General features: G+C 41.8%; 1 protein-coding gene across 7 annotated transcripts in view; it reads left to right on the top strand.

Annotated features, from left to right (window-relative positions):
- The window catches only part of LOC100689756 (disco-interacting protein 2 homolog A), an 88,813-nt gene that overhangs the window by 21,538 nt on the left and 48,811 nt on the right, over positions 1-18,464 (top strand). The window contains exon 1 of one of the 7 annotated variants that reach the window (XM_025903883.1): positions 12,931-13,746. The exons of the other annotated variants lie outside the window; for them this stretch is intronic. Within the exon in view, the coding sequence (XP_025759668.1) occupies positions 13,659-13,746 (88 nt within the window). The 5' untranslated portion in view covers positions 12,931-13,658. Of the gene's footprint in view, positions 1-12,930; positions 13,747-18,464 lie in introns of those variants that run through there. 7 annotated transcript variants of the gene reach the window in all.

The raw sequence follows: 18,464 nt of genomic DNA, 5'->3' as shown, positions 1-18,464 counted from the left end.
ACTCAACCACCAAGCATCCCTATTCTTTTCTATTAAAAAAAAGGCTGGTCTTCTTCTCCTGCTGACCTCAGCCGTGTTGTGTGAGAGCTGCTTGGAGGTCATGCATGCGTGTACCAACATATATGGGTGTCTGCTCAGATGAATGTGAAAGTGGATGTGTCCTGCGGTTGCTGACTGGAATGTGTGCTGTGTGTGCAAGCAGAGCACAGTCACGGGTCAGCAAGTGCCTTACTCGGTCACACATTTCCTCCTTTCTCCCTCCCTGCCTCCCTGTTTCTCTCTACCTTTCGTGGAACTGGGCATCTTGCCTGGAGAGGGAGGTGGTGAGGTTAACAGCATCCTTCAAAGAATCACTGCACTCCCGGCCACATTATCCTTCAATGTGTATCAAGGCCCAGTAATTAGCTGATGAGTCAGTGTATGGATATTGCTTTTATAGCAGTGCTGAAATTGACTAGCCAAATAAAGATTGAAGAGGACCTATTATCCTCATTTCCACCTTCATATTTTTATTCTCAAAGTCTGCTGGAGTGGCTTCATAGTTCAGTGGTTTACAGATTCGCCTAACAAGCAAAAGATCCTCGGTTTGATCCCAGGGGGAGACGCTAATCCCTTTGGGGTTGCGTCAGGAAGGGCATCTGGCATAAAGATTTGACAAATCAATCATGCAGAGCTACCTGCTGTGGCAATCACTTGTGAATAAGGGAGCAGCTGCTTCTTTTTCTCCTTTGCTAGAATAACTTTAAGCCTGTAATGCCAAGTCTATCATGTTTGATGAGTTTTTCAGAGTTTTGAGGCGTCACCATCATCAGTGTGATTTTTGTTTCCCCCCCGAAAACCTATATGTAATATTATGATCGTTTTTTAAGCAGTGAATTGCAAAAAAAGGATGCAGAAAATGTGGTACAAATGGAAATATGCAAATTGATATTTATTTTATTTATTTTTTAAATTGTCAAAAGGTTCATTAAACACACCAATCACCTCATGGCTTTGGCTTTACAGGGTTAAAATAATCCTGTTTTTTTTTTGTTGTTTTTTTAAAATTATACACCAGCTCATGTTCAGCCATCAACAAAGTGTTGTAGCTCTTTTCCCATTAAGGCCAGCCTTACTTTTTTCTGATTGGCTGCCACTCACAAACAGGAGGTTCAAGTAGCAGATGGGTGGGGCCTCTATGCTCACAGCTAGAAACCATTTGTCTTTTATATCATAAAATAAGTAGAAAAAAATGTCTGAAACCAAGTATTTTGAGCCGTATAAACCCAGAGCTGTTGCCTCAAAAGAATTACTCACACACATGTGGACTTCATTAATTGAAACCTTGGCTGGGTTTAATATGAGCATCCACTATTGTAGCAGCATGTCTATATAAATATGACAGATCAAAATTAAAAGCATAATAGGTTGTATTTGAGGATGTTCACATATGAAGGCTTGAATTTTGACACTAACTGATGGTCATAAACTCAAAAATAAAGCTTGTTAACTCAAAAATAAAGTGGTTATATCACTTAAACTCAGTGTGCAAGGTTTGATAACTAGCCATTTGACCTTTGTCCCTTCTATGCGTGCTCTTGTTTCCTGTGTATCTGTGCACTGGCAGTTGGCAAACACCAAAGAAACTGAGTTTAGGTGCATTTTTTTGTTTGCACGCAGATATTTTTTGTGAATTTACTGTTAGATTGCAAGCAACTCATCTTTTCAGCGGTAATCACTTGTAAGAGCACAGGACTGCGGTTGTCATATATTGTTCAGTCAGCCAAAGTAACAGCCCTGAGGCCCAAACAAAACCAAACAAGTTTGATTTGCTAATTAAATTTCACCTCTCAGAAATGTTGGCTGTCTGTAGATGTGTGGGTGAGATGCATTATTAAACCCGCCATGCTCTGAAATTTGGCGGCTGTTTCGCCTGTATTGAAGAAGCGTTTGCTGCTACTCCATTTTTCTTCGGATGTATTGGGGTTTTATTTGGATGGTCGGTAGTACGTTAAAGTACTAAATGTGGATGAGGGGTTTGCTGTGAGATGACCAGTGTAAACAGTGTTATCAGGAAGGCTGCAGGAGGAAGTGTCCATCAACAGCTGAGCGATCAAACCCCGGTGCTTCGTCACGCTGGTATTTCCGACGGCTAGATCCTGTTCCTCTTGTCGGATATTAAAAAGGGTCGTGTACTGATGAGCTTGTGTCTTTCTCCACGTGCACCTGTGTTTTTAATTACTTCTAAATCAATACTGAGAGCTAATTTCCGGTTACGGATTGCTTTTATTAAACGCAGCTCATCAAATCAAGCTCGACTTAATTTTCTGAATCAGTCTACCTCCAGACTTTACCGCATACTTGATGCTACCTTACTTATGACCTCTTGAACTTGCCAGACAGTTTGGATTCAGATGTTCACTTTGTAGCCGGCTGTCTCTGTCCACATGCCGAGGTCATACGGGACACACGTGAAGCTGCGATGGTTTTTACCCTCAGTCAGGGGCCATAAGCTTCAAAAGAGCCTGTGCCCTGTGACTGACCTTTAATACGTTGGTGCAGCCAATTATACTTAGGGGCTGGAAGCTGCTCTGCCTAAAGGCCATCATGGCCACTGATGAGCAGCTTTACAATGCCAACAAATTAACCAAAGGTCTTTGAGGTCACATCGGGCAGGCGGCCGGGCTTGACGACATCAGTTTGTGAAGCACATGGTGTGTCAGTGTGTGCATGAGGCTGAAACTGAGAGAGGGAGAAACTGCTGGATTAATGTTATTGAATTCTGTTGGGAGAGATTAATGGAACAACGGTTTCATTAGGATCAAGAGCATAAAGCTGAGTTACTGTATCCTCCGCTCGAGTGAGCGACGGAGGAATACGGCGATTGTATTATAGGCTCTTGTAGTCTACTCTTATATGCCTCCTACAGTTTTTTTTTTTTTAACATGAATCATATATCCTCGCCTAAACAAAAGACAGTTTCCATTTTCTCACTTGTAGCTCGAGGAGGTTGAGAATTGGATGTTGGAAGACGAGACAAAACTACAAAATTCCCTTCAGGACACAACACAGAGCCTCATTCTTTGGTGCTCATCTGAGAAAGATGTATATTAAAAAAAAAAATAGAAATATGGATGAATGAAAACACAAATGAAGACAAGGAGAAAGAAAGGCAGGAAATGGAAATGGACAAAAGGAGAGAAGCTGTCTTTTGTGCAAAGTTGTACATGGCAGATCTCCAGGCTGCTTTTACCCCGATGTCATGCAACACATCTCTGACCTCAGCTAGCATCTCTCCTAGCAGCGTAGCACCGAATGGTATGGCAACCAGATGACTGATCCGCAAAACTATCCAGTGATGTAGTGCTTTTTGTGTGTGTGTGTGTGTGGAAACTTTCTCACCATACATGGTCACAGTGAATTATGTGTAGCCTGCAGATAATAAATTAAGGAGGAACAAAAACCTTTAAGTGTGTGTTTGTGTGTGTGTTTTATATCAGACACTTCCCTCCCCCAAAAGGAGGGGAAAAAAGATTTCATTTGTCATCCTGAGGGAAATCCAATGCACGGGGCCAGCTAAAACAGCACAGAGGCTCATGTGGAAATGTGGAGCTGCCCCCTTAAACTCTCCCCCCAAAAAGTACTTTTAGTGATGTTAAGTTGAAGACCAAACGGGCTGACAGCGTAACCCCAAATAAAACAAGTCTTTACTGCTTACTTGAGTCCATTTAGCAGCTCTAAAGTTCTCCACTCTCTTACCTTTACTTGGTCTCATTTAAACCACAGAACTAGAAAAAGATTTGAAATAATTAAACGCCTCAGATTGGTGGCAAAAATCGACATTTCGCGGATTGTGTCCGAGGTCTAAAATAAACGTTGCACGTGTATTTTTTTCTGCACAGGTGTCTGATCAGATGTGTTTATTCTGAAACCCGAATGTCCGTTGGCGAACACGCTGAAGCGCCGTCTGTGTTTTGTGGTGTAAACAGGAGCATCGTCAGTGGCTGTTACTTTGTTTGTGTGCGTCTGGTGGGCTCGTGTAGTCAGCCGTGTCTTTCTTTTGGCTGTGTTTGTAACAGGAGTGTGTGTGTTGAGCTCATAGTGGTAGACTGGCCGTGACTTATGTCCCTGGTTTCCTTTTGGAAGTCTACGTAATGCTTACCTCAGTCTCTCTTGCTGTGTATCCTGATAATGTGTTTTATCAAGTGTAGTGGTGTTTTCATTTCCCATTTTTCTCTCATCATTTTATTTTTCTTTACGTCTTTCACAGTTTTTTTTGGTTCCCATACTAGCATCTCCTGTTTCTTGTCCTTGTGCTGCATTACACCCCAGAGTCATTATTCCTGTCTTTGTCCACTCTCATTGAGTAAGATTTTCCAAAAGCAAGTCCCTTTTTAAACCTACAGCAGACAACCTGTCCATTTGTCCTTATAAGGAGATGATCCAATTAGCTCAGGCCACCTCAGAGAGATGTGTAGTTAATGTTTTATTGAAAAGGCCTTTCTCCTGACTCATCTCTGGAGTTTCATTTTTAGAGCCCATAGCAAATCTTCATTACCCAAGTCGCCATTTGTATGGATCTCTGGAAAAATCTGGAAAAATGTAGATTTTTTTTTTTTTTTATAGCGTTTAGTTACGCTATAAAAATGTCTCTATATGAAATGTTGCTCATATAAAATGTTTAGTTCAATACATTAAATGCACTATTAAATGCAATCTACATGTGGTTGACCAAACAGCACTATTGCTAGAGCAAACTTGATATACTGGTTTTATTATTGGCCGATAAGTGCGTTTGCTTTTTACTGAACATGATGCAGAAAAGGTTCATGGCATCATTTTCAAATGATGTCAGCGATGTTGTCCACCTGCTATAACATTAGCTGTGTGGGATGAATTGAAGATCTCTTTGCACATAGTGGGTGAATGGAGAGATGGAGACGGCAGGTTATAACCACGTGAGGGCACCTTATTCATATACAGTTATGGATGATTTAGCCTAACAGTCACATCATTTCCCTGATCATTTATGTCTTTTTAAAGCACCTTTGGGAAGGTGGGGGTGGGGTGGGGATGTTAGAGATGTAGAGGTGTGACTTACATTTTTGACTATAGAGGTTTTGGTTCATGTGATTTGGGAGATGTTGGTTTTATTTATTTATTTCCTTTTTTGAGTGCACTGTCTTTAGTTTGAGGGTTTTTGGATCTTTATGATTGTACATCATTTCTAGTTGATTGTTCGATAAAGACACAAAAGTTCTGTACTGTGTAAAAGTCTTGAGTCACCCCTCGAGTTTTAATATTTGATGTTTATGACCACCTTTATTCTTCAACTCAGCCTGAACTCTTAGGTGTGCTTTGCTTTTATTTCTTTAAGTAGTCTTAAGAATAGTTCCACAGGCTTCCTGAAGGACATTCAATGCTTTTCTACGGATGTTTTCTTTGCTTTGTTTGATCTGATCTGCACGCCATGCTGACATATGCCGAGTTTTCAGCTAATAGCTCTTTGGTAATCACCTTATTGGTGCAAAAATACAATTTTATACCTCTAAAACTGTTATCTTTGGTATATTTTGCAGATTTAACTAAAGAAATTGGGGAAAAAATTAACAGGCTGCTAGTAAACAGACTAGTAACTTGTCAAGTTGTCATGAGAAAACGCTGGTTCATCCCTTTATTTAGATAACTACTTTACACTTGAATGATTCATGGGTCAGTGTTAAGTAACTTAATAAACAAAGAAAAATTCCTGTGAAAAGGGGCAAGTACAAGGACTGGGCTAAAAATGAGTGGAAAAAGCAGCCAAAGTCCAAAACAAACCCCAACTTTAAAAGACCTTCAGAAATCCTGTTGCTCAAGACCGCTGCAAAAAATTACAAGAAAGTCAGGCTACTTGGAACCAAAATACAAAGAAACGACTTTTTCACAGTGTTTGGGTTTTTAATCAATTTTTTTCTTTTTTTGTCCTTATTAACCAGCCTGCACAGTTGGAGTTTCAGATTGACAGATGAAATACTCAAACTTGTCAGCGAGGCTGTTAGACCGTGTCTTTAGTCAGAGAGCCCATGTTTACATAAGTAATCCTTTCAGCACAATGGATCTGTGTTATCCATGTCACTCATTAGACCTGGTCAGTGTGCTGGAGAAGAGATAATACCAACTGAGTGCCAACAGTTCAGGTTTAATGGAGATCTGTGCGAGGTAAGCTGCAAGATATTTAGGTTAGGTCTGCATATCTCGAGAATCTGTAAGGATTAGGAATTAGGATTATCTATAGATATGTCTGTGTTGAGGTATTTATTGAGGACGTGGCGTCGGTGCACAAGACTATATGTCTGCACAAATGCATACATGTATTTGCATGAGCCTGCATGCATCTGTTTAAACAAATCCATGTAAAAATAAAGTGATCTTTGTAGAGGGGCTTGTAAAGGAGCAAGCATTCAGCAGCAGATGGCTCTAAACTAACTCAGCTGGTCTCACTCTGAGCTCAGAGCGGAGCTGTGAAGACTCCTAGACAAACAGAGCTTTTGCAGGTTCACAAAAACAAACACAACCCACTCTGATATCCCGAGTCAATGGATGGATGTTAGGTGAGGGGGTGGGGGTTGTAAAAATGGCTCACAGCACTCAAGTACTGTATAAAAAAGGGAAGTGGTTTGTGAGTCACATATCTACATTAGGATCAGTGCAGGATGTGTTTTGGAAGGGAATCCGAGCTTGAAACAAAGGATTAAAACCTTGAGTGTGTGTGTGTGTGTGTGTGTGTGTGTGTTGTTGGAGAAAGAATGGACCTGTGCGTTTTAACACAGCCTCTCATTAGTGTGGAGGTCTGTGCAGATGTGACCAGTGGGGGTGAACTGGGAGGATTGCCCTCTTGGCTTAAAAAGCTCAGGTGACCTGTACGTCATTGTGTTGACACAAATCTCAGACTTAAATATTTATGTTTTCTTTTAAAATTAAACTAAATTGGCTATTTTTTGCACTTTCTCCCACTCATCTTTCATCTCATCCTCTGTAAGTGTTGCACACGGGATGCGCACATGAATCTGTATAATTACCACTGCCTGTGTGTCTTTGCACTGCGTGTGTGGTCTTGCTGTCTCTGAGCCACGAGTGTCACTGCTCCCCTGTATTGTTAATTTCATATGCTGGCTCTTTATTTCCCTGTTTTATTGAACTGCAGCCTGGTAAATAACGTGCAAACAGGCATGTCGGTTTAACTACTGTGTACATGTGCTTTAACGCATTTGCTTACCTTTCCCACTGCGTGTTTAGTGTGCAAGCAAGCGTGGCGTCATATGGAAAGACCTTTGTGAAGGCATTCATACCGTATCGTGTGTGTGTGTGTGTGTGTGTGGGAGGAAAAGAGAGACAGACAGAGATAGCCAGTGGGGCAGGTGTCAGGTGGACTGGCAGGTGGCAGCTGGAAAACTGGAGGATTTCCTCTTTAGTAACGGCTGATTATCTCCCACACCCTGCACCGTCAGTTCACACAGACTATAGATTTCAAACCAGCTGCACAATTAACCTTGTTACTCCTTCTTTTTGCTTTCGGAAGTTAACAACTATGCTAAAATATTACAGGCCAAGTGCTTAAAGATTGCATTTAAAATCAGGGTGTCAGCTTAGCTCACTGGGTTGAACGGGCGACCCATATGCCGCAAAGCTAATGCAGAGGCTTTCCTGTCGTCTCTCCAATGTCCTATCACAATAAAGGCTGAAAGTATTTATTTAAAAAAATAATACTGAGGGAAAAAAATATATGAAGGTATAAAGACTGTTTAAAATTGGCTGAGTGATGTTGAGACAGAAATGTTGAAGATAAGCAAGCAAATGGTTATCTGTAAAGCTACAGTTAATTGTTTAGACGACTGTGACATCTGTAAAATTTAAAGTTGGTATTTAAAATTGTGCTTGACGCAGAAAAACAAGTCAGAATATACATTTTTATTTTAGAGAATAGAGTGGAAGTTGATGGTAATGCTTCATCTCTAGCTGACTTCATGTGTCTGCTGTAATTGCTGTGTAGGCTTGGAAAGAAAGTGAGATAAACAAGCAAGAAAAGATCTGGAAAAAAAAGCCCTACCCATTCCTGCGATTTCTCTGCATTTAGACATGGGGGTCATTTGTCAAGCAGCAGAGGCGAGGCTGACAGACAATAAAACTGTGAAGGAAAAAGAAGTAATCAGGGGTTTAAATAAGCTTTAAGAGAGAAACGAGGGATGGAGAATGGCTTAGTTGTTTGTTTTCCATGTCAAACCTGTCAAAGGGGGATTGCCCCTGTTGGGAAAAGATGCCCACATCATTAAAGAACAGACGCATTCTCTACAGCTTACGCTCTATCTCTGTTGTGCCCTTCGCCTCCCTTTTTTGCTAGCTCATTTTGATTGTCTGTCAAGCGACAGCATGCAGGAGGTAGCAATTCAGGCACTAATGTGATGTTATTTGGTTTCAGATTAGCTTCATCTCCTGGTGTGCACAAAAAGCTCCCTATCATTCTGTTCATCTTCCCTTTATCTGTAGTGTTTACCACATCACACATGCTTTCTCTCTTTCTTTTCTTCTTGCGTTGACCCCGAGTCAGTCAGGGTCACTTGACCTCCCGTCACCCCCACAGATTAGTTGCGTTTGTTCTTACACTCCATTAAACTTCCATGAACGCTTGAGAAGGCCAGGAAGTCAAGGGCCCAGCTGTCTCCTCTGTAGCCTCATCTTCAGATTGTCATCATCTTCGGCAATCTGCTTCAGGTCACAACTGCTTTTTGTTCTTAAAATCAGAACAGTGAGACTAAATGTGGACACAGTGGATACAAAAATCGATGAAAAACTGCAACAGTTAGCCTGAGTCTTGTTGGTAAACTCACTTAATGCAGAGCCAAATTATGAGTGAGAGAGAAATTGGCAGAAAAAACAACACTGGAAAACAAAATCTTTAGCATTCTCCTGTATTTCTGGAGAACTCTCATAGATCGCGTTGCAGATATGATGCGTGTGTCAATAAAATTAAACGTAAAGTGCGTATCACTACAGTTTCAGACCCAGTGAGATGAGAAAACAGATGAAATTGACAGAGAGACGAACTCTGTGTTTTGCTTCTCCCTCTGTGTCCTCCGGTATTCTTATTGCTACTCTGAGATGTGACAGATCGTCGAACTCGCAGTGACATCTGACAGCACAACACACCATTGCAGGTTTCCTCTTGCTGCCTCTCACCACCTCTGTTTCTTTTCCTTTTTTTTCTTCTTTTCCTCTGAGAATTTACTATGCAGACAGACACACACTCTGGATCTGCTCTGCCAGCCTTGTGAAACAAGGGTCTGATTGGATGATGCCAGGCTGTCGTTCCTCTGCTCTCCTTAAATCAATCTTTCCAGCAGCTGCTCTCGCTCTAGCCTCCGTGCTCCTTTCCCTCGATGGCTTTTTATTTCTTTCCTTTCTGACCCGCCTGACCAGTTGAACAAGTTTGGCCGGGTGTTTGTAGCAGCATGTCGACCTTTCGCTTTCTTTCTATGCTTACTGTACGTTACGGAGAGGGGTGATGGAGATTTGGTCATAAAATGTTGGTGCAAATTTGCAAAACCAAACTTCCATACAGCGAAGTGAAAAGTGTATCTGTAAAAGTATCACATCTGGATGAATCACTAGGTAGGAATGCAATAATCAGGTAAGGTTTCTTGCTGAATCTTGACAGATTTACAGATCCTTTAGACAAATGCACATTCCACTTCAAGCGCTCTAACGTGCAGAGCATAAAAGGGAACTTGGACTATGATAGAAAGCATTCTTTAAAACCACAGTACAGAGTTCAGGATCTTGCCCAAGGACATGTTGACATGCTGACATGTTGAGTGTAGGGGCCAGACATTGAGCCTACCTGCTCTACCAGCTTGATCTTCAAGTACCAGCTGGTGACCTTGTTTACCTTTTTTGCTTTTTTGTGACTTTTTCCCTCTTTTGACGGTTTGAAGAAGTCACATGAGATCTAATTTGCCAAAAATTTAATTTGGGCCAGTTCCATACAATCATGTGAAAAAGAAAGTAACCTCACTTTCAGCTTTCCATTGGGACCCAGGTTCTGCGGCTGCACAACGAGCCCAAATCATCGTTCTTCCACCACCGTGCTTAACAGTTGGATGAGGTGTTTATGCTGTGTTTGGTTTTTACCAAATGCAGCACTATAGTCAAACATCTCCACTTTGGTCTTGTCTGTTCAAAGCACATTATTCCAGAAATCCTGTGCTTTGTTCAGACGCAACTTTGCAAACCTAAGTCATGCCACTTTGTTGTTTTTAGGGGAGAAAGGCCTTTTCCTCATAAACCCTTTCAAACAAGCCACGCTTGTTCAGTCCTTTTCTAATTGCACATCATGAACTTTTAGCATGCTTACTGGGGCCTGGAGAGTCTGAGATGACGCTCTCGGGTTTTTTGCCGTTTCTCTGAGCATTGCTCGGCACGACCTGGTGGCGAATTTGCTAAGACATCCACTCCTGTGTGGATTGCAACCATCTTGAAAGTTTTCCACTTGTGAACTGTTTTTCAAACTATACTGTATACTGGACTTTTAAAATGGTTTGAAATTGCCTTGTAGCTCTTCCCAAATTCATGTGTGCCGCATTTGCTTCTCTAATATCATTGTTGATGTCTTTCCGCGTCGGTATTATGTTAACCACATCTGAATTCTCCAAATCTCAAACTAGTGAATCTGTTTTTTATCTATGTGGCAGCAACACTTGCTGATGGTCAGATAATCAGGTGTACCTGATAAGCAGCAGCTCACTGTTACTTAGCCTCTTTTATTGTTGGACAAATAATGACACGGTGTAATAACCACTAGATGATGATCTTTATTTTTATGCTACAAGCCAATACAACTCAACACCTGTGTGAAGATGGGCTGACAGATGTAGTTAAAAGCAGCCCTGCGCAACCTGAAATTTGGCATCATGTCTGTTTAACTGCAGCCATTCATATCATAATCACTCCACTCCTGTTTCCCAACTACACATCTGCACACGCCTTCACATAGAAGGAGCGTGTGACATCTTTAATGATCATTACTGACACTGATCTGTCAGTTCAAAACCGTTCCTACAGACATTTATAACATTAGAGAAGAATCCTGAAAAGAAGTTAATCTGAGAATTTTGCAATTCACTCCAAAAAAGCCAGTCAGCTGAACTGGGAAACATATGACTCAGTCATGTGTACACGTACACAGTAGTTTTAAAACAGTTGCAGCTGTGTGGTGGTGAGCATATCTACTCACTAACATAGTAAATATGTGGATAAGGGTCAGAGTTATTATAGCTTTGAGTTTTGTAATTCAGTTTAGTTTCTATTGTTTAAAAATGTCTTGTTTTAGTTCAGTTTTTAGTACTTTTAGTGTTAGTTTTAGTCTTCCAAGTATTATCCCAGAAATTAGATTTAACAAAATCAGTGTAGGTGGTCTCAATGAACATGTTCATCAAAGACTCATTAGGCAAGTTAAGATAACACATTTTACCAAATTAACAAATACTATATTCAGTCTGTATTTTTTATTTCATTTAAATTCCAGTTTTAAACAATTGTTTAATTATCTTTTTTTCAAAATGTTCATTTTTCCACACCTAGTTTTGGTTTTTGGTTAAGTTTGAGTCAACTGTAATCACCTGGGTAAGTTATTACTAGTTATTAGTTGTTGGTGACTGGTGTTGTGGCTTGCTGTATAATGAGCAGCACAGACCTTGAACATGTCGGCAGTTTGTAATGAAGTCAAGTAGAAGTATAACTTACTAGGGGTGAAAAGGCCTTTTAAGCCTCTTTTGGAGAAAATCAGCAACATTATTTAACAATTTTTTACATATTTGACCGGTGAGTAGTGTTTTATATTGTGCTCTCCTCATTTAATAACTGCCCAGATACCTGCTCGAGAATGTTGTTCAGATGGTTGCCCAGTCCGAAGATTTGTTTCTAGAAAGATTTTGCTGTGAGGATTTCACACCAAACAAACCTTTAGTTGGAATAACCAAAAATTCTGGGCTATATACTTAACATTTAATCTGACGTATTTACCGTTGTGATGGATTCCTTTTTTTCTCCGGTGTCAGTTATAAGGAGTAGATTAAGTGGAGGATGGATGAGTTATTTCAAGCCAAAAACAGAGCTCCATGTTGCCAAAGGCTATTGTGTAGGCGTGAATCAATAAAGAGTGGTAAATAGAGTTGGCTGACATGACATATGATGTAGCTGAGAGCCTACCACTTGTGATTTATTCCATTCCCCGATGAGTCATGAAACCGATCAGTTAATCGGCAAGGCTCAGGTGCCTAATCAGAAGAAATGTAATGGTTGGCACGTGAGTGTGCGCCTGTGCGCCTGCGGTAAATGACGTCTGTATATTAAGTATCTGGTATCAGCCCATCTGTTCATCCAGTGAATCAAACCACCTCCCATTTTGTTGTGCTCATTTCACTTAAAGCGCAGCCTCACAGTCTGCTGTTAAGTGTTTTCAAGTCCAGAAGGTTTGCACCGCGAGCTCCTTCCTGGTTACTTGCAAACACAGCGTGTGTTGTCCTTCCCTCCCAGAACCCACATACTTTCCTCTCCACGCTGTGCTCGACACCAACAGGAAGGAAAAAAGGAAACAAAGAACCCACTTCCTGTACGTACAGCCAGCATTCTACACAATGGAGCAGGAAGCGCCTGGCAACTGTAAGGAGTGTGAAGGAAAGATAAAGTGCTCTCTCTATCCTATTGACTGCTCTTTCTTTGCCTGCTCCTCCTCTCGTTTCATTTTCCATCACTTCTTTTCATTTGCGCTCGGAGGCCATTAAACACATCCTATTTCTGTTTCATCCTATTACTGTGATTCTCAACCCAGCCTAGAACAAATCTAGAGTTATGCACTGTGGAGTACATTTGCAGACCAATGTGCTCTGTTTTTTTTTTTTTTTATTGTTTTTTGTTAATTTAGTTTTCAGTGAAGGCTGAATACTTAAAAAATCCCTGCTACTTTCACCATGGTGACCTTTGCTTGAGACAGACTATGTTGGACAGCAGCGGGCCGTGGACTAGCGCTGCAGATGCTGGAAGCCTTTCTTTAAACAACCACAGCTGAGACACTTACTAGCTGCCAAACTCTTGAAAAATCAAAGAAAGAGGCATTAATGCAGATGGTCAACCAGCTGAATGCCAGAAAACACACTGAAGAATAAATGTTTTCAGTGTTTTCTCTATTTTGCTCTGTTATTTAATAGATCCAACATAGAAAGAAACAAACAAAAATCCCCATCATGATTCATCATCTTTCTCTTTCCTTCAGCCATCCACTCTGCATGATTGCAGCTCTCAGACCCTCCCTTGCCTTTGCTCTAGGGAGGCCGGTCTTTGCTCGGCTCGTAACTTCAAAGTCTGCGCCCCCTCCTGTTTTTCCTGTCGACCCTCTCTTCCTTTATTTGTATTCTCTCTCCCTTATTTCCATTGTTCAATCAATATCTCCCCCTTTCCTGCTCCTTTTCTCTCTCTGTCTTCCTCCGTCTCTCACCACCTTATCTGTTTCTTGCTCCCTCCCTGACTCCCTCTGTTTTTTTTTCTTCTTTTTCCTGACCCTCATCTCTCTTTGAGTGAATCCCACCAGTCCAGAGACATCAAAGGCACGTCTCCCCCTCTTTTACTCAGTCGGGCAGACAGGTTTCATGCCAAGGCCAGGTACCCTCAGGGGAGGATGCAGAACAGCGTGGAAACACACTGCACCATATCTAAGAGAGAGAGTGTGTGGAAAAGGTAAAGACCCATATAAGGATATATTTCATACTTGGTGGAATGTATGGAATAATGGTGAAATGTGGATGAGTTATTGTTCGTCTACACCCCGAGACCAATGAGAGAGTGTAAGAAGCTCTGCCCGAGCTCTAACAACAAGGCTATAATCTAGACCGACTAACCTTTCTTTTTCTCTGTTTCCATCTTCACAACTATTTTTAGAGGAGCTTCCTATTTTCCAGGAAATGCCATAAAAGCAGTAGTCAAAGCGCAAAATATGTGCAAGTACTCAGAGAGTCGCCGTATGGCATCTGTTTTAATAGCTGCTGTGAACTCCATACCACATAATATCTCCATTCATTTAGGACTGTATAGCAGGCTTAACCAAGGACATGGCGCTATTATCGAATTTCCTGTTCTGCCACTCTCTCCTATCTGTCGTCCTTCACTCATGTAAAAGCAAGGGACCGTTTCAAAGTCAAAGTAGACCTCTCACAAAAGTGCTCTTTTGAAATAAAGCTTAAAATAAAGACCCGCCTGTAAACTGGTATCTGTATTCTCAGTTGCATACTGTTGCACTGAAGTTACTGCGCTGGCCCTTTTGTCTGTAGCGGGTTGGTTCACCGATGACTCATTCGGTGGTGAGGCCCCTGCTCGACACACACAAAGCACACACACGCACAAAAATATGTATAGAGCCATTCTCACACACGCGTATCCAGAAAGGTGGGAGACCTGTACGCTCTTGTCCCTGTTCAGTCAGCGGTGACCTTCTGGATTGGGGTGGAAGGGACCCTCTGCAGATTAGTTAAGCATGGAGGCAGCTGTGCAGTTTCATTAGCATTGCAGATGCCTTTGAGTATAGGTCACGGGCCGGCATCGTGCTCACGTAGGTACAGTAAAGAGCAAGACATCTGTCACTCACCGTGCATCCCTCCCCTTCTCTCGTTCACAAACTCTCCCACCTCCTTAACTCCCATCTATCCACCCGCCCACCCTCTGCGCTGGCCCACATCTGCACTCTCAGCACTCCAGTTTCACATAAAGAGACACTGCTAGTTTCTAAGGGACGTGTTTAACTGCCTCTGCCGTCAGTAGCTGCTCTTGTGTTCAAAGGTTTAACGCATTAGTGTTGATATCGATGTTTGGCTCATGCTCTCATTAGCAAAATGTAAGTATAAATAGCAAAGCACATCTAAATCAGCAATACGAGATTGAAAAACCTTTAATAGAATAGTGGCGTCTTTCCAATACTGTGATATTTGTTACTCCTGTTTTGTGTCAGATTGCAGGAATATTAAAGGAGTAAAATTATTTCATTGCATTTTTTTCTGTTTTTCTTTTTAACTACATTTAAAAGGAAAGCACATCCTGTTTTTTTTGTTTTTTTTTAAATTGAGCTTTATCTGCAAAAACATTAATAAATGCAGAAGCTTGTGCACCTTTTAACCTTTACCTGCAGCAGATTACCCATTCATTCATGCACTTAATCTTTCAAACTAGCAGAGATTATCATTTCAGCACAGCTGTAAACACGCTGATGATGGCTACTTCTTGTTAGGTCAAGAGCCCGCTGTTTTGTGTCCGAGTACCTCTTCGCTTGTGCTGCGGAGCTAAAGTGATTGCTTTTTTATAGCTTGGCCTTTGTTGAAGAGAGCTGATCACGCAGAGCTCAGCTTCATTAAGAGCTCACTCATTAGGAAACACACAAGCACTGTGATAGACGAGCGCAGGCTGAGTGCTGCCACTTCCCATGCAGTCACACATACACGCAACCGAATGCCAGGTTTCCTGATACAGCTCAGCCTTTCAGCCTTTATATGACGGTATTGGGCACTGTCTCCAAGTTGCTTGTACTTGGAGGCAGTTTATCTCACACACTCATTACAGAACCCAGAGATGCCCCGGGCCATGGTGAAATTAGGCTGGTACAGTCAGGAATAGAGGTATAATGGGGTGTTATTCATGAGAGTTTTTACCCCTGAAAAATGATTCTCAGTTTTAAGTGATGAAACAGTTTTGATAGATCAACTCCATATCCCAGTGTGGCAAATAATTAGCACCCTGGGACACACAAATATCTTCCCAAAACAAAATTGAATCCACACATGTGGATGTCATGTTGAAAGAGGACAGAAATGATGATCCAAGGAAACGAGTCTGAGAGGTGATGGCGTGGGAGCTGCACATCCCTCTAGCACCCTCTGTTGGACGGATTAAACAAAAGCCCGCTGCTGGTAAAATGTCAGCGTGCTCTCGGGTTGGCACAGGAGCGCCACTGTATTCCCACTGCTACCCAGTTGTGTGCAGTATCAGTTTGTCACAGCAAAATGGATGTGCCATGGTGATGTTGGTTTGATTGTCGCTTGGGGGCAGACAGTGTGAATATGTAAAAAGTGTGTGTTTAGAGCGTGCACATTGCTGCACGTTTATGTGTGCCTGCATGTGCGGTAGTGGTTGTGGTTGCTGTGCCACTGACTAATGGACTCATTAGAACAGGAGCTCTGCACATGTGCTCCAGCTGGGCACTCCTCAAGCTTCCTTTGCTCTCATTACCTCTTATTGTATATGTATGTGTGTGTGTATGAGAGCAGTTGCAGACTGGTGACAAATTAAAGGAAAAATCTGAACCCTTGACCCCCCCAGAGTGAGGGATGCGGTGACTTTGTTATGCATTGGTCTGTATTTTGCAGGCAAGGTTTTGTTAAGTTTCTGGTGACTAAATATCAATGCACGGTTGTTGTGAGTGATCTCGCTTTGTTCTGTAATAAAACAATGTCCCCATCCACAGCATGTGAAGAGTCACTTAGTGGTTTAAAGGGTAGGAAGATGACATGAATGTCATGCTGTGACTCCTACAGATCACCGGACAATAACAGTAATTCTCAGACTTTTTCTGGTATTACGAATCTCAGAAGCTGAAAGAATGTTTCCCCCTGCTTCTCAAACCTCAGAATTTCTAAAAATATAAAGGTTTCAAACTGAATGATGGCATGTAATTTGTAAGCATGCAATGTGTGTGGTGGTGTTGAGGTTGACAGGAGGAGAGAGCAAGAGCGTTCACTCATCAGAGATGCTAGACACACTTGCAAACCTCCAAAAGGGATGGAGGATGGAGCCCAATATTACTAGATAGAGCAGTGAAGATTAATGAGGAAAGCAGGGAGAGAGAGTGTGTGGGAAGACACACAGCAAATGGCCTCAGGTCAGAGTTGAACCAAGGCCACTGCATATGGGCACCTGCTCAACTTGTGAGCTAAACGGGTGCCTTTAGCCCAATGTTATTGTTATGTGTAGTTAGGATGATGAGTGGTTAGGAAGTTGGCTTGAAAAGAAACTTCAACATAGGCTAAAGGACCAACAACAACACAAACATGAACAGGAGCAGTCCACTTGACAAGGTTGTTATAGGAATGATGTGTCATTGTAGACCTCAGTCTGGTAGTCAGTGGGTGGAACCACTTTACCCTGAAAGAACCTGCATACATACATGTTGTGTGAATCTTAACTCTATCTACATTTGAACTATCAACAGTAAGAGGAGGTGTGAAACAGAGAGGGTGGTGGAAAATATCCTCACTCCGGGTGGCCTAAAACTCTAGTGCACACAAATATAACTGGGCTATTCAACTTCGAATTGTTGCTTCAGAAATGTAGTCACGCTACTCTTGATGCTGAACTCAACTTTGCAGGCTGTTGGTGTGTTTACTCCAATATGTGTTCTCCTCCTCCAGCAGTAAATATCTTGTCTGAGGGCAACCAGATGTTCTGGCCAGTCCTGGTCTTGTTAACAGCAACTGTGACAGTGTTGAGTCGTGGTGTTAAAATTTAAAAGGATTAAATTTGGCCTTGAGAGCACTTTCACTGTCACGCTGAGCTGCTGGAGGGCAGCCGGAGGCACGCAGTTCAGTCGGTTGTGTTGTGTTGTGAAGAGAGTGAAATTGCCACATTGCTGCATTATAGATGAACAATCGCGTCCTTATGAGGGCTGTAAAAGTGAGTAAGGGAGAATATGGCAACAAGTTTTTTTAAGAGTGCTCTAGTTGGTTTTCAAGGGAAGACTTTGCCCAATTATATGTTCAGCATTGCTGCTTAAGCTGCGAAGGATGGGCACTGTTGGCTTGACACAGGCGGACATAAAAAATTAAGCAGGGTGAGAGGAAGGACAGAGGGAGAGGAAGCGAGTGTAAGGAGGAAGAAAAAGTTGTTTACTTGGTGCCGTGTGACACAAGCTTTAATCCTTACTTTTAAAAACATGGAAAAATCCAGAAAAAGTCTGAAAGGAAATTAATTTTCAGGTTGATTTCTCATAATCTACTTAATTTTAAACACCTTTTTGCTTAATTTCTCTGTAGAGACATAACTGCAAAGTAAAATGTCAAAACAAACAAGGTAGCTTGTGAGCATAACGCGAACAAAAAGACAAAGTCTGCAGAGCATGAAGGAGGGGTTTTGATACTTTCTATATTTTTAGGTGTTGGAGCAGTGTGTTTGTGATATAGTGTGGACAGGAAATGGAAGGGGAGGAACAGATGGTGTTTGAGAAGAGGTGAGGCTTGGTCATCCTGTCCAGCGCCTGGGGTGATCATGCTGTTTGTGTGTGTCAGACAGAGAGAGCGAATCTCTAAAAATCCTGTAGCTTAGATATGACTAAAATAGTGATCTGACTCATCATTACATTTGCTTATTGAATAGTGGCAGTTGCTTGTGGTAGCTTTTGATTGTGAGGATCAGGATAG

Source organism: Oreochromis niloticus, linkage group LG16 (genome assembly GCF_001858045.2).
Source record: "Oreochromis niloticus isolate F11D_XX linkage group LG16, O_niloticus_UMD_NMBU, whole genome shotgun sequence".
Lineage (NCBI taxonomy): Eukaryota > Metazoa > Chordata > Actinopteri > Cichliformes > Cichlidae > Oreochromis > Oreochromis niloticus.
The sequence above is the reverse complement of the archived record's forward strand: the minus strand, read 5'-3'. Positions and strand labels throughout refer to the sequence as shown.